General features: G+C 40.9%; 1 protein-coding gene across 1 annotated transcript in view; it reads right to left on the reverse strand.

Moving 5' to 3' along the window:
* LOC138296658 (b(0,+)-type amino acid transporter 1-like) overlaps positions 1 to 17,507 on the reverse strand; it is a 318,433-nt gene that overhangs the window by 44,737 nt on the left and 256,189 nt on the right. Inside the window, exon 5 of the mRNA XM_069235997.1 lies at positions 1,692 to 1,825. Coding sequence (XP_069092098.1) covers positions 1,692 to 1,825 — 134 coding nt within the window. The remainder of the gene's footprint in view (positions 1 to 1,691; positions 1,826 to 17,507) is intronic.

A 17,507-nucleotide genomic window follows, 5' to 3' on the forward strand; every position in this document is an offset into this window, starting at 1 on the left:
ACTATTGAAATATTTTGAATATATATATTGGTGCCTACAAATGGTTTATTTTTTATACTGTATGGTACACCGGTGAGCATAACTGGTGTTTTGTGATGGAGCGGGGTGCTAGACACTATTTTCCTATGCACTACTGATTTTGTGTTCAGATCTGACCCTTTTAACCAAAAGAGGTTGAGGGGATGAAAGGAGTACATTTTAGGTCATGCTTAACAGACAGCTGTCTGTTGGCAAATAAAACATTGTTTGCTTGCGGTGGGCTTTGAGGCACCCATTACTTATCATTGGTTAGCTTTATTGTCACTCTCATTTACTTGCTTTTTATTCGTCAGCATATGTGGGCTTTTCTTCCTCTTCTTGTGTTCGCCCCTCCCTTGGAGCATGAACGCATTGCATGTGTCGATCCACTGCTCACTTCTGAAGCAGTCATTTTATCCTTTCTGGTTGAGCAAGTGTGTCTTCGAGCTTTCTCCCTTGTGTGTTGCTCTTCCCCACTCCACTGCACTCCTATATTGGTATTTCTCACCTAGGTGCTACCAAAACCCCATCCATCTGTGCTCGCTTTTGGGTGCTTCTCCCCTGCATTGCTTTCTTGGCCATGTGTTTTCCCCAGCTTCATATTCCTCTCTCTAGCTTGTTTGCCTCATTCCCACTGCTCCACATTCCTCTCTCATCTGTGTTAAATCCCCTTTGCCATCTGCACTGCTTCCCTGTCCGTGACCTCTGCATTGCTTTTGCCCTGTGTTGCTTCTTCCTCCATGTTGCTTCAACCCTGTTGCTTCATTCACCACCTGCATCCTCTGTATTGCTTCACCCCAACATTGTCCTCAATTCTTCTTACACCCACTTGGATGGATAAATAAAAAGAAAGTAACTACATCATTTTTCAGGTGAAAGCATGCGTTGTGCGCACTTAGAAAATGAGGCAGACAGTTGTAACATAGTGCCTTTTTTGTTTACTCTTTAGCCATGCTGTGCAGCATCAAGGATGATGAACAGCACTGCTTGCTTTGCCAACCTTTGTTGTCATGTGTCTAGTCCAAGCCCCAGGATTTGCCTTGGAGATGCTGAGTTTTTGCCTATATTGGATTCAGTTGCTTTGAGTTTATAAAGGAATTAATGAAAATATCCTTACTGTGATATTAGTGAAATTATCTTTTGGTTACATTATTAATTGATGCTTGCCTCTTGGGACTCACAGGCATGGCGACGTGTTAATGTTTAACTAATTATACAATACCACAATTTACATAAAATGGCAACTAAAAAGAAGTTTTCAGTGCTCAAAATGTGCCTGTAATTCCAAGTATGGGTAACTTTTCTTCATCATTGTAAAATGCAATACAGTACTAAAGAGGTATCAACTCAAATTACATCCTGTGCACAAAAACGTGCGCACAGCGTAAACTCCAGCCCCATGGGTTTGCTGGTAAAGGGTTTTTGTGGCCTCACTATAGTGTCCGAAGGATGAAAATCCGGTCCCATATGTTGGAATTTGTCCCACTGACCTGCAGACTGCATACACATTATTTGGTGCTTTTGTTCACAATTTCACTGCCCATTCGCAATTTTTGTACTTTCAACCAAATGGCATATAGTACTCTATTGACCAGTACAGGTCACACTTTGTTACTAAATAAAACACTGGAAGTCAACAGCCAAACAAAAACAGTTATCACATTATAGCTCACCCCCAGCTGATGGCCACCGCGCCTGAGGATAAGAGTTCAGAAGGGGTCATTGCTGCAAAGTAGCTCACGTTGACCAGAATATACACGCAGGTGACCAGGGGAATAGCAATCAAGACGGCTCTTGGGAGGTTCACCTGCAGAACATCGAACAAATTGGATTGTGCAGTAAATGGCGAAACAGTTACCTTTGCCAGACATATGTTCATATCATATCGGAGGTGGACATGGCAGATGAAGGAATGTGCGTAGCACATGACAATATTCTAGAATACTTTAAAAAAACAGGCTATTCATTTCTTCACCAGGGTATATTGTGAACTGTGTATGTAATCTCACTACTTGTCCACATTTATAACAGACCCTCGTTTTATTGAGTTCCAGTAGTTTTCTTGGATCCACGATTGTATTTATTTTTTATACTGGTGGTGGACTTTCGTCTTCTACCATAATTGGGCGAGAAAACACCCTGGGCATGATATTAAAAAAGGCTGGTCGCACCAACGTTTTGCAGTCTGCCGTTCATTTTGCAATGTGACCTAAGTACTAACAGGTAGCGTCACAAAATATGCAGTCGCATGCAGGGTCACAAAATGACCTGCCTGATGAATATTAATGATGCAGGTCGTCATTTTCGACTCCCTGTAATTGGCTGCAAACACAGGGATGTTGGCGTGCAAGGAACAGGAGCCCCCCCACCCCTGTATTTGCATTACCAAAATAATGATAGCACTGGTGGACATGCAATGCTAGTGCTATCATAAAAGGACATTGCCTATATGCATGGGGGCATGGCCCCATGCATATGAGGCAATTTATTTGCCTCTCAGCCTGCACCAAAATATAGATGTGGGAGCAGACACAAACATGCCATTAGGAAGTGAGCTCACAGTCCCCCTGGAGAGGCAAAACAGGGTCCCATGGACAGCCTAAACATCCTCCTACCCTATAGGCTAGTGCAGTCACTCACTGCATCTGCCTGCAAGGGAATCGCCCCTCTTCAAAGTGCAGGTGGGTTGCAGCCTGCAATGTGAAACATTGGGCGGCTTTGAAGAAGCAACTCCAAATTTCACTGAATGCGCTGCTTCAAGGGCAACGCAAGTTTGTGGCTGCTCTGAAGACAGCAGATTCATTGTACTAGGGTGCACTTTCCCTGTATGTGCCCAGTGCACCTGTTTAAATGTGCACTGTAAGAAGCTGGCTCTTTATAAAGTGAACCAAAATGAGGGAAACTGTGCAAAGAGTCCAAGCAATCCCCAGAGGTTTCACAGAGGCACAAATGACATCCGAAATGCCCTCTTTGTGGGTAGTGTGGTCGAGCAGTTAGGCATATCAGAGGATAGTGATAAGCAAGTAAGGCACACACTCATGCAGTAAATTAGACACACACTCAATAAAGAAATCTGACACCAATTTAGAAAAATAATGCTTAGTTTTTATATAAACTTTGATACCAAAATCACCAGAGTCAGTTAAGTACTTTTTGAGTTATGAATTTTTATAGTTTTCAAAAGTTGACAGTGCATTTTTGAGATGTGGTACTGTTAACCTATGGAGGACAAACAAGCACTGCATATAGGTATAGTACAGCACCCTACAGGACCAATCTCCTGGAATTAGGGTAAGTATAAGGCAAGGTCCAAGGCCACACCAACAGGTCACCTCAGGTGGCACAGGGGCGGCCGCGTGCAATGGTGCAGTTTACAGTCGGGTGCCCTGTGTAAGTTTATGTGAATCAGTCTGGTCACAAAGTTGCTGAAGGGGTGGACTGAGAGTCCAGTCTGGGTGAACCACTGAGGGAGTTTAGTTCTTGCAATGCTCAGAGATGTATGCACACCTGTTCTCCTGTTCTCCTTGGTCCGGGACGTTTGAGAGCAGAGGTGATTTGGACCTTTGGGTGTACCGCCACCAGAGGCGATTGTGGTGCAGAAGGACCACAAAAACAGGCTGCAGGCATGGACTGGGGGGCAGTCTGGCCACACCTACAAGCGGGCTTGAGTCTCACGACCCTGGGGGACGTACGGACATCAGTGGTCTTCTTCTCCTCAGTCCAGGGTGTGTGGGTGCAGAGGTGCAGAGGTGCAGTGGACTGTTCAGCAGACTTCTTGTCCACTGCTTCTTTTGTGTCCAGCGAAGTTCTGAGGATATGGTGTCAGGGGGTCCCCTGAATTCTCAATTTAGGGGGTGTTAAGGGGAGTGAAGGGTAGTAGCCAATGGGCTATTTACCCTTGGGGTCACTACACTCCCTAGAAGACCAGTTCCTGTGGGGACTGCGCATCACTCTGTCCAGAGGTCCACAATTCGACCACATGCAAGATGGCGGAATTTCCTAACTTGTGTCCACTTTTGTCTGGTCACCCTATGGGCATTTCTAGTCTGGAAGTGTGACACACCTCCTGCAAAGCAAATCTTCCCACCTGTCCAGGTACCAGATGGGTCCTGGGGGAGGGGGATTGACATCTTCCCATGAGGAAGGCCAGATCATCATACCAAAGATGGTGGGCTTCTTTGAAGCTCCTGCCTTGGAATGCAGGTCATCCTGTGGGGAGGGACAGGTTTTTGTTTCTGATCTCTCAAGAGCGGAGGCTCTCACTCTGGGAGGTCAGATTCTCGTCTGTTGGTGGCAGGCTGACCAGAACCGGTCAGTGAGCTCACCAGCAGTTGGTAGGTTTTTCAGGGGGCACCTCTAAGGTGAGGGTTTCTTAATATGAGATTTTTGATACCAAATATCCATAGGTTCAGAAAAGCCATCATGTAGCTGAGAAACTATTATAGACTAGTGTCCAGCACATTTATTTAAAATGGCTTCCCTGCAAAATGACTATGTCTAGGAATCGACAAAGAAATAGTAGGGGCATATTTGCTTTTGCATATATGCCTTCACTTGTAGTATAATGCACCCTGCCTTAGGGCTGAAGGTCTGCTGTAGGAGTGACTTACAAATATTACAAGCAGAGTTTTAAGGGACATGTGTGCCATGTTATGATTTAAATTTTTGTAGCACCTTGTCACTCAGTCTGCAATGGCAGTCTGCATAAGGTTGGTGCTGGGTCCCTCAGAGTGGCACAAGTTGTGCTGCAGCTCCGAGGGGCCCCCTTCGGTACCCATGCCCTAGGTACAAGAGGTACCATTTACTAGGGACTTATAGAGGTGCCTTGTTTTCGGTAAGGAACACTGCCACTGGAGACCTGGTTAGCAGAAACCCAGTGCACTTCAGTCAAAATGCAACTAAAAACCAGGCAAGAAGTGTGGGGTACTGTAAACAGACCCCAGCTCCCTACATGGGCCATGGCGCAAACATGGAAAGTGCACCTTAAAGGTAATATGGGCCTAGGAATTTTATGTTTATTTAAAGCAGCACATGTCAAATTATCAGGTTAAGCAAGCAGTGAACCCTTGGACATATGCCTATTCCTCTTGAGGTCACTTTAATCGATTCGCAGTGGGGAAACTGTCTAACTGGGTGAACTTCCCTTGGCAAATCTATTACCACCTCCTTTGAGGAATTGGTAATTTTCAATAGTTTGCAATCACAAACTACTGATACATACTATTTCGACTTGCAATTAGGAAGGGATGCCATTTCAGAGCCGTCCTAATTGTGTTTTGAATGGGTTGCTAAACCCATTTTGGGAGCCTAACAATCATTTGTGACCCACAACATGGGTTTAATAAGCAGCAAAATGTCATTTTGCAGTCATAAACCCTGTGATTTTGTAAATGTCATGCTTTACGAACACAAAAATCGCCTTGTACATCAGAACCATTGTTTTACATGATGCAAAAAAAATTCCCATCTCCAAAGTCCACAATGGATATGATGTAGCATAAATGTTAGCACTGTCCCTCTTGTAAAAGTGATCATTTATGCACCATATTTATCAAAGTACTAATAATGGCACTGAGAAGCCATTTTAGTGTGCATTCACTGTAGACTAACTAACAAAACCCATGTGGTATAGCTAATAATTTCCATGTTTGAAGAACAATTTGTCATCATGTTATATTTTAGAGTGAGAATTAACAGTCTGCATTAAAATGGTATTAGATTACCTGTAGAAAGTGGGTCAAATTTATATGCAAAAGTAAAGAAATGTAGTTCTCTGCCATAATAATAGATATGTATTAACAGTGTTATTTAATTTAAAGTTACTGTAACATGAATGCTAATGGAAGTCTATTAACGTTGATTTTATAATTGGCGTGTTAAAATATGTTTTATTTGCATGATTTAATGTGCTGTTTTATTTCATATGTATTAGCCTAAAGTGAGACCTTTTAGGCCCTGCATTCATGACTGTGCAGAAAATGTTCAGTCATCTTGCTATTGTGGACCTTTCTTCAAGATTTTGTTTTCCTGAGAATGCTAGCTTGGTAATAGATGTCTATTGTTCCACGCATAGTGTGCAGGGAAGTTGTCCTTTAGTACAGAACTTCCAGGACCATCGACTGGCAACATATACAATTGTTACAATCTTGCACGGAAGAGTACAGATAGACACTGTTCTCATGAAAGTCTTGAGAATCCTAACTAATGTTGCAGCCTGATTGTTTTCTATTGGATGTTACACCTTCAACGTCATGGGGAATGATGGATGGACAAATCATCGTGCCCTATGAACTCCAATATATCATTCCCCAGCTGGACTTTGATCAAAAACCCCAAAGAAGCAGACTCCTTTTTCCCTCTTCTTTGCTGAACCCCTTGGACTCTGAGAGGAATAATCCTTTTTGCCCTTGCTCTTTGAAATGCCTTCCTGAGATTTGGAGATTTTTCCCCTGACCGAGAGAAGAAGACTCTTGATAGAGCTTCTGAAATGCTGACACCTTTCCTTTTTAATTATCTGTTGCCCACTTTAGTTAGTAACTTATTGCCCCAGTTTTCCTTTTTCTAAATTCTTTTGGCCCTTTTTGTCTTTTTCCCTTTTGTTGTATGTGTTCAGCCCAGCATATGTTAATCCATGATAGGCTAATCCATAAGGGTTCCCTTGCTTAAACTAGCTAAACCCAGAACATTTAAATTGCCTTAATGCTTATTAGAACTGAGCAAAGCTTGTTTTCTGTACATTAAGGTATTCTTCTGATTTTCTGTATTGTATTTGTTGAGTGTTTAATTCTACTAATGTTAGTTCATTTGAACTTATTTTGTCACCTAGGCAACCCTTGGTGATTTTGTATTTTTATAATTTGTCTTGAGAGTTGTCTACATTACTTTAAGTCTAAGTTTGTAATAAAACCCTTTAACTTTATTTCTGACTGGAGTTTTCCTTGTGTGGTCACATTGGTCATACTGGGTAGCTGAATTGGTTTGTATTGAAATTTAATGACTTTTTCTAAACACCCTTATGCTGACTCCAAAGATTAATTGACCTTGTCAGGCATTAATTCCTGCGAAAGAAGAAATGCGTCACCAGATACGTTAGAATAGTACCTGCAAATTATTAATCAAATTCTGACCATCCTCTAGAGATCAAAAACAGTGAAAGCTAAAAAATATTATTTGATCGGATTATAGTTCTGATTTTTAAGGGCAGCGCATTCACCACTGACACACATGAATGTTTCTACTCCTGTCTGGTATTTTTTTTCTGCAGATAAAAAAAAGTACAGAGGTCTGCAGCAACTTGGTGGACTCTCTGGCATTTAGTTTTGCTGAAGGTGCGTCCACCACACTGAGACACAAGTTTCTTTTAACTGGATGAGTGGTTAACCACTGGGAAGGTAGGGAAAACCCACCCACCAAAGTTCAAATAACTCCCTTATCTTTTACTACACAAACAAAAGCAACAGATATCCCTGAACTACATGTAATATGACTGGAGAGATCATCATCTGAGCCTTTGGTGTGCATAAATGTATATTCACTGAGATTTTATAGTTCCGTATGGTAATGTGAACTTTTCTTTCATCGCAAAAAAGACCAAGAAATCCACGAAAAAAACAAAGGTTTTTAATGTTTTTAACAAAGTGATGTTAATGTTACATCTTAAATTGGATTGAAACTAATGTTTACAAACCAAAAAAACACTGAAATTCATCAGTTACAGTCAGCTGGCCATGTGCATGCCCTTGCCACCTCCTTCCTGTCTTTCGTGGTTCGTTGTGTTGCACCTGCCCATGCACATGTGGCCTCCTTGGGCAGCATGTTGCCCATACACCCCCTTGCCTGACCTGTATTCACCATTTGGGGGTCCCTGTCCCCTCCTGCCTGCCCTTTGTGGCCATCTACATGCCCCTAATCGTGCTGGCCTGCCCTCCCTGGTCACCTTGCTGCCCCTACTCCTGCCCCCACTCTTAGTTCTCCATCTGCATGCCCCACTCCCTCCTTTCTGTCCTCCATGGTCCATTTTGCTGCTGCTGTCCAATCCATCCTGCCCTCCATGGTCAGGTTGCTGACCCTGCCCCATTCTCAGTTTCTGTTCCCCTATCCCCTCCCATCAGCCCTACTTAGTCAACTTGCTGCTTCTGTCCTTGCCTGCCTGCCCTTCATAGTAAGTTGCTGCCCCTGTCTTTGCCCCTTCTTCTGTCATTCATTTTCCATGCATCCCTCCTGCCCTTTATGGTCCGTTGTGCTGCCATGCCCCTGCCACCTGCTCTCCCTGGTCATTTCTCCCCCTATCCCTCTCCCATATTGTCTGTGTGTGTGATGCCTGTCCCCTTCCTTCTGTCCTGTGCAGTGTGCATACTGCCACTGCTCCTGATGCCTGGTCTGCCTTTTCAAGTAGCTGCTGCCTCATTGTCCTCCATTGTCCATGTGTGTGTCCCTCTTAACTCTCTCCTTTCCTATCTGGTCCGCTGTGCTGCCACTCCCCTGCCACCTGCCCTGCCCGTGCAGTTTGCTGCCGTAGCCCCTCCCCCCTTGTGCTTCATCTTCTGTGTCCCTGCAGCCTGGACTGACGGCTCAGCTTGCTAACCCTGACCTGCACCCTTACCTTGCCTTCCGTTGTCCAAGTGTGTGCCACTGCACCCTTCCTCCTGCCCTCCACTTTGCTGCCACTGCCCCTGTCGCCTGCCCTGCCTAGTCAGTTAACTGCAACAGCCTGCCTTCTTTCTGTCCTCTGTTGTCAGTTTGAGTGCTTATGCCCCTCTACCATGCCATCTGCGGTCTATTGTGCTGCCACTGCTGCTTGCCCTGCCAGATCAGCACAGTACCCCTGAATCTACTGTCTGTGCCCTGCCCATCTCTCCTGCCCCTCCTCAAACCATTGTCCTGACACTGTCCCAGCCACCTGCCCTGTCTGGTCAGCTTCCTGCCCCTGCCCACCTCCCTCTTGCCCTCTGTTTTTCATGTGCCTAACCCTAGCCCTCCTGCCTGCCCCAATCCACTGTGCTGCCCCTGCCCTGCCTAGACAACTTGCTGCCACTGCCCCTCCTGGCATCTGTTGTTCATAAACATGCCCCTGCCATTCCCTCCTTCTTGCAGCATTCTGTTGTGCTGCCACTGTCCTGATGTCTCTCTCCCTTGGTCAGCTTCCAGCCCCTGCCACTCTAGCTCCTGCCCACTGTCATCCGTGTGCGTGCCGACGCTCCATCCCTCCTGTCCTCTACAGTCCGTTGTGCTGCCACTGCCTCTGCCACGTGCTTGTTCTCATTTTAGCTTTCTAGAGCACTAACCATAATTTCTATGACAGAAAAACCCCTCATTTTGTTAATTTCTAAAGGAAATCCTTCAGGCTTTACAATTTTGAATTCATCTAGGTGGCTTCAGGTGTGCCACGCTTCTATCATAAATATAGATTTTTAGTGCTCTAGTTGTTCATTAGAATACTATGGAAGGCTGGAGTAGAACACTGGGAATCAACAGGCAGCCTGCTGTTCCTGTTGGAAATATGTGTTTTATTCAGGAAATCAGAATATATTTTCACATAGTTGATGAAGATAATGTGAATTTACATTAAATGTGCTCTTGTTTTAGCTCCTACAGCACCTTCCATAACCTCAATGAGTAAAAACAATTGTCTCTCAAACAAATTCCAGCAGAGGACCATCTTTTTCACTTGGTAAAATCACCTTAAAACACACCACAATTCCTAAAATTAGCATGGTACCACCAAAAAATAATTTATATTGTGAATACTATCGGTTATCACCATTTACATGTGCTCCTATTTGTGATCCTCAAAACCTTCCATTCACTACAATTTCACTGGGACAATGTCCTCAAGTCCTTAATGGCTGCCACACCATGTTGTCCATGTAGTAGCCAGCCAATAAAAGGGAGGTCCATTTGGCACCCAGCCCCCCAACATATGCATTTTGGGGTCAGTGTGCGCCACCCTGCCTCCTTACATATTTATAATTCATTTTCAGGACACAGGGGCCATGTCCCTGAGTCCTGTAATGGCTGCTACAACATATTGTTCAGGTTATGGCCACTGTGACTAGTCCTCTTTAAAGTGGCCAATCAAAATATATCTAGACACCAACAGTCCATATGTACCACCCCTTTAAACTGAGAATGACTACATGAATTTACACCAAATAAGAAGCATTCCTTCTGAGTAAAGTTCTAACTTTCTGCCAAATGTATTGTAATTCTGTTCAGCCATTTTATTCTGTAAGTAACATAGGAAATCAAAGATCCTGTCTTTTTCCTGCCCCCCTCTTCTTGGATCACCCAAAACCTTTACTGGACGGAACTCAAGTGTATGAACTTTTTTTTTAAGAATGCTTTGTGAAGATTCGTCAAATGGCACCAAAGGTAATGGAAACCCTATCCTCACTACAACTACACAGTGGTGATTGTCACTGTCTAAAATATGTGTGTATGCTACAAAATGGGTAATGTCAATTACTGATGAGCTGTAAGCTGCCAATCAGTAATTTAAGTCACCCACAATGAACTTGTAAAAATACAAAGGCAGTGGTCCAAACATTTTCTTAGATTTTTTTAGGCGATCTCCTCTTGATTCCATCTCATGCCTCGTTCTTCTTTACTCTCTGTCTCTTTAGCTTAGCCTTGAAAGGTCTTTTCCTTCCTGGCTTAACTCTTAGTCAACGACTACATTTTTCTACCTCCTTATTTCTCCCTTTTTCACGTTTCTCTTTTGCTTTAAGTAAAATTCTGATGAACAAAAATAAGTCCCAGATCTGACAAATCAGTGCTGGTGCCAACACCTACAACCACTAGAACAAATTAGACAGTGCTAAATGTAGGCAGTATTGCAGTATTCCAATCTAAATGACACATACACATGTTGCAGATATTTTGTTAGAAATTAAAGGTTTTGCATAATTGCCATAAAATAAAGAAACATAGAGAGCAGAGCGAGCAAACATCTGAAGTTTGAGGTACTACAGTAAGGTGGTAGTTACTTTTAAATTTAAGGATCTTAACAAGGAAACTAAAACAAAGGACAAATGTTATGTTTAGCTGCAAAAACTACAAATTATGGAATTGCTGGGGGGACAAGCGAAAATGTAAAAACATTTATTTTTATGCTGCAGTTGGTAAACTTCAATGGTTGCACCAGATGCATCCCAATCACATTGTTTACAACACAATAACATACTACCACTCCTTCACTGCGACCCAACAAATAACATCAAGCAACATCACTTTGCTTACCCCCACCTCGAATACCAGGAAGGAACACATTTTTTAAAAACGAAGCAGCATTTTCAGCAATTTTCAAATATGAAAATAACTAAGAAACTATGAGAAGGGAAAGTATTTATTTAGCTTCTATTGGAATTCACTAAGTGGCTGAGGCTGGAGAGAGAATAGGCAGCACGTCAGGATGCATGTGCAAGATATTAAAAATGTCAACAGAAACAGAAGACAGTTGGGTGATTAGATTTGAAAATTAAGCAGGGTCATGATGAGTATTCCCTGCCAAATTTACCCGTATGGCTACAGCAGACAAGGAAACAGGGAAGAAAAATGTATAAGAGAACAAGATGAAAACTGTCCATGTAGGATCCCAACAATAAGAGTATTTATAAAAAGAACTGATAAATAAGGTATTGAATTTAGCACAGGACAGTACACGGGAATGGGTAAAAGAAGTAGAAAGGTAAATGGAGGCAAAGGAAAGTTAATCTGGGTATAGGGTCTTTGGGGTGTTAAAGGGCCTTTGGGGTGTTGTCCCCATATTGAAAAAATGAAGAAGAGAAACAAGAGAAGAGAGATAAGAAAAGAGGCTGTGAATCTGGTGGTCTTCGGACAGCCAGACTCATAATCGGGCCCATAGGTGGTTGAGTTTAAGGACACTTAATTGAAAGCATGGGGAGCCTATGTTGTCAAAGGTTGAAGTAAAGGGACCAGATTAAAGGATATTCTGTCATGGGAGTGTTGTTATCACATTTATCATTACATCTCATCCAGTTATCAACTAAATCAGGGGAAAGTTAAACCCATACTCCCCCCCTGACCTTGAGGTGAACTGGGCCCAATCTACATAAATGTGGAATGAGTACTCCATGGATTCTGGTCAATACACTAAATACGTTATATTGATGTTATAAACAGTGAAAGAGCAACTCACTGGGAAACACCATGAGACAAGACTCTACCTAAAGATTCATATGGAGGGATTATGACCATTAACAAAGAATACAATTCATGCTAGTGCTTTAAGTTTTGATGGGTAGAGTCTTGGCAGGAGCAGCTGAGGGGTAACAGTAACACCTCCGACATCAACCTGCAACCACAAGCCATCCAATAACTCTTTCACATGGGCTATACTTACAGCAAAGAAAGTATAAGCATGGTAACTACCAATGGGACATATTCTGAATATTACTATAGTGCTTGTTGTGGGAAGGCCAATAGAAAAGATGACATTGTTATTAATGTAAGGGAACACAATTATCCACCAAATGTCATAGAAATCGGACTAAGGCAAGTACTACAAGATTTAAATGAGGCAAGTACTACTACACAAGGACCCACACAAAATATCACTAAACAATATTAAAAGATGTACTTCCCAAAGTCCTCGACCACATCAGAGGCCAGCTGCCACCCATGCCCACCTTTAAGTACTTCTCCTGGCCATGAAGGATATCAAGATATCCACATTTCTGAACACTCAACCATCACACAAAGTGAGGAACCCTTCCACTTACATGATAACATAAAGAATGATAAACATATCATAATACTTTCTACCACAGATAACTCAGTGTCAAACATGGGTGATGGATGGGACATTCAAAATGTGCCCTAAATTATTCACCCAGATATATACCATAGATGGTGAATAACAAAACACTAGAATACCATTTGTATACTCCCTACTACCTAATAAACAAAGTAGCACTTACTACAAGCTACTAAACTACAAACAACTACTTCCTGCATAAAATAATATCAGATTTTGAAAAAGCCTCCTAACAGATTATTTTGAAGACACCTGCATTGGTAGACTACACCACTCAGGACGCAGATGCTAAATCAAATTCCAAATACCATGGTGGAATGTCTTCATCAACACCATGGCTCAGGAATTAAAAACAAACAATGCAGTAGAAGGATGGCACAATGCACTTCAATCAAGACTAGGCAGATTCCCACATACATTGTACAAATTATTTGAAGCCATGCAAAAAGAACAAAGCTACTGAGAACTATGAAGGGAACAATCAGTGACCCGACTTAACCCAAAGGTTACCAAACAAACCAACAGAATATACACGGTACAATGACAAGTAAACATTTTTGTTGACTACAAAGGAGTACACTACTTAGTTACAATAGCCAAACCTAAGTAGAATCCAAACCAGCTACAATAAAATAATTTTTAAATAATTATTAAACTATATGTTTTATACATCAGTGCGCAAAATATTCAACTTACATTTTAAGTTACAGTGATGAACAAAAATGATTTTTTTAAAACAAAAAAGCCACCAACTACAAAAATCTAAAAGACAAGCAAAATCTGATATAAATAATTGAAATAATACACATAAAACAGAACACAATACATAATCATCACATTTTCATTACAACACAACATTTCCCACCCAAAAAATAAATAAGTTAACTATAACTTACCGTTCTGTAGCTGCTGATCTTCCTCGGTAGTGATGTAGTCAAAAACAGAATACAGCTAAAAGGGAAAATTAAATGTAAAAAGACCAAAACAAGCAAAAATAACCCAGGTCTGCTACAGATCCCTCGAACCAATGTGAATACTTAAAGAACCACAAAAAACTCAAAAATTTAGAAAAAGAAAAAATGCTCAGAAACAACCAAAAATCTATGGAAATTAAAATTAAAAACATTGTTTTGCTAGAAATCAAAATGATTTCCTTTGAAAGAAATGCAAAATTCAAATGACCATATGATAATTTTGGATAAAATAAGACACAATATCTACCCACAAACAACTGTTTATTCAAAAGATACATAAACATAACAATTATTCTATACAAACTAACATAACATAATGTAATATAAAATAATATGAAAGTAACAAACAGAACCTAAGCCAAACGCAAACCACTAATAAATAAAATGAGAAAAACTACCACTAATCCTTCCAAAAACCACAAAACAACACTATAATTACCATTACTACCAGTACTACTCTCAACATCTCCCATCCCCAAAATACTATAAAAAGCCTTTAAAAAGGTCTTACTCACTTCCATGAACAGCAGCACATTCCTGAGACTTACTTTCAGGAAAATGAAGCAAAAAAGATAAAATAGACTACAAAAGATAAGTCAGCTGTAAACAAAAATGGCTGCTGAGTGAAAATAAAAAGACTAAGGCCTTCATTCTGACTGAGGCAGTCTTTTCCCAAGACCACCATATTATGACTGCCACCGGATATCGCACTGCCAGCGGTTGGATATCCGGCAGCATTCACTACAGAAGTCGCGGCGCTTAGGCGGTTCCACTGCTGACACCACCGCCCACAGAATTACAACCAATAATTCTGTGTGGTGTTTTTTTCCTGGTGTGGCAGTGTCAGTGGTGGGAGCACCGGGTCCTGTCCCCTCATGGAGGAGCACCTCGTCGGACGAGGTAAGTGTCGTCCGCAAGGGGAAAGGGGTGGGTGTGTGTCAATGGGTGTGTGTGAGTGTGTGTATGCTTGTCATGAATGTGGGGGATGGAGGAGGAGTGATTGTGCGTATGTGCATGTGTGTCTGTGTGCAAATGTGGTGATGCGTGTGTGTATGCATGTGGACAGGGTGGTTGTCTGAATATAAGTGAGGGGTGGGGGCTGTGTATGTATGTAGTTGAAGGGAGGGAAGTGGGGGTGGTGAGTGTATGCATGCATGTGTGATGTGTATGGGTATTTATGCGTGTCTATGGGGGTGAATGTTGTGAGTGTGAGTGGGGTGTGTCTTGTTTGTGTGTGATTGTGTGTGTTTGGGTGCATGTGTGTGTGTGTGTGCGGAAGTTTTTGGGGGTTATCCCGGTTACAGTTACTGTCATCGGGATACCTTTTTCACCAGCATTTTGTGGCAGTGAGACTGCCAGGAAAATTCTGGCCTTGTCCCTAGTCGGAATAACCTCAGCGGTTATCCGACTCCTGCAGGGGCTGAAGGTGGACACCTCCAGTCCGGCGGAACATGGTAAAGCGGCAGCCCCCAGGGTCATAATGAGGGCCTATCTCCAATAGCAAATAATGTGGATTTAATGTGAAAATGTTTAAAAGAATGGTTAAAAAATGTGAACATAAGGTAAAACATGTCAATAAAAATTATATGCACATATGAAACACTTTTGTAAATTATAAAATAAATAATACTTTAAAAAAGTATTAATTAAAATGTACTTGAAAAATGATATGTAAATTGCTTAAAAACATTGTATGTGATAAAAGTATAATAATATACAAAGAATAAACGTACAACGATGAAAAAATATAAGAAAATGTTTGAAATGTACAACAATCTTAAATATTATTTACATGTTTTATTTAATATGAAAAAGTACTCAAATAAAGTTTGAATATATACAGTTTGAATATAACTATATAATTGTTCCCTATATGTGAACTCAATCAAAAATATGTTGGGGAAGGTGTTGGACCCTAAAGTGGTTACATTCACTACTCCCACTTCAATCTAATAAATTCCAGGGATAGCTTTGGACACTAAAGGAGTAAAGTTTTCTATTCTCACTCCAATGTAAACCATTTTGTGGAAGGTGATGAACACTAAAGGGGTTACAATTAAATAATACCCTAGAAATATATTTGAAAATTATTTTTTTAGTAAACAAAACATGACATACAACCTTACCTAATAATTCCCATAACAATTACACATTATCAATTTAAATAAATATGTATAATCTTAAAGACATACTATATATATTACGATATATAGTATAGAAAAAGCTACATTAAATGAAGAGAATACTATAAATAATCGAAATCGTAAACTATGATTGAATATTATATATCATATAACATATATCCATTTGAACATATAAAACATGTTTTTCATACATTATTAAACAAATAAATATATACATTAACTTCATAATTACTTAAGTTATAAAAAGAAAATATTTTTCACATAAGTAATAATAAACCAGTTTTACTATATTTTTAAATTAAAATATATGAAAACACTATAACAGCTTTTAAATATATATGTGTTTTAATACATAATAATTGTATTTTCAAATAAACAATTAAACATATAAAACCTATATGTATTAATACATTATAATTAATACATTATAATACAACAATTTTACATTTAAGTTTTAAATATTTTATACACAAATATGTTCGAAAAATATTTAAATAAATCATCATTTCGGAAGGCTAGCTCAGTATGGTGAGTGCAGAAGTGACATGATTGAATCGTCTCGATCCTGAGATGAGTCTGGATGCTGCAACTGAGAACCTTCTAGGGTGGGGAGCCTATGAAGGTGGCATTTCCATAATCTAGTCTGGTTAGAACCAGGGGCTGTATTATGTTTTTGAAATTTAGATCAGGAATGAAAAGTTAGATGGGTGATCCAGTTTTGTATTGGTGGTGGGGTACTTTGTAGGGAAACTAAAAGGATTGAGTTTCAAGTGGTTGCAGGCTAGCCAAAGTAGTGTTTGGTTCAGGTGAAACACACCCTTGAAGGCAGCTATACTGATGTAAAGCTGAGTGTTGCCTGCATAGAGGTAGTATGGCAGGTTGGTTTTCTGTAGGAGCGATGTTAGGGGTTCCACATATCTACAGAATATGTTAGGGGATCGAATGGACCCAGTGGAATGTCTTGGTTGATAGGGTTGGAGTGGAAGTCTATTAGTTTTATTAGTTTCTAAATGTGATGGGTGGCACCTCCATCAGGGCAACAGAGTAATCTATTCCATCTCCCTAATGGAGAATCGGACCACCCACCTAGATATACATCGCCCCCAAGTACCAAACATTCTAGTCAGTAAGGTTGGCACACAGTTTTGCCATTGATATTACTTGGCAGTCCCTCAAATTTTAGATTCTTGAGGCACAGGGGTTTCTATGATTTGGGGCCCGGATATCTCAAATTAAATTTAACCACTACTCTCCTTGAAGAAATCTTAGATCCAGTGAAGACTCCTGATTGGTAATCCTGAGATTCAAGAAGAAATACCTTGGAGGTCAGTCCTTTTCTGTTACTGCTGTTAAATTGTGGAACCCACTCCCAGCCACATTGTGAAAACTGTGGGATCACTTAGGCCTTTGCAAGGACTTACAAACTTGGCGCCACCCACAATTGATTCCTAGAAAAACATACAGTAAACAATGAGGGGTAATGTAGAGGCATAATAACATTTGAAATTAGAGAAAAATGGTGATTGTGGAGCAATATAAGCATTATACAGATGGTAAGTTCAGGGGAACTCATGCAGGGGATGGGTAATGGGCATT

The sequence above is a fragment of the Pleurodeles waltl genome, chromosome 5 (genome assembly GCF_031143425.1).
Source record: "Pleurodeles waltl isolate 20211129_DDA chromosome 5, aPleWal1.hap1.20221129, whole genome shotgun sequence".
Lineage (NCBI taxonomy): Eukaryota > Metazoa > Chordata > Amphibia > Caudata > Salamandridae > Pleurodeles > Pleurodeles waltl.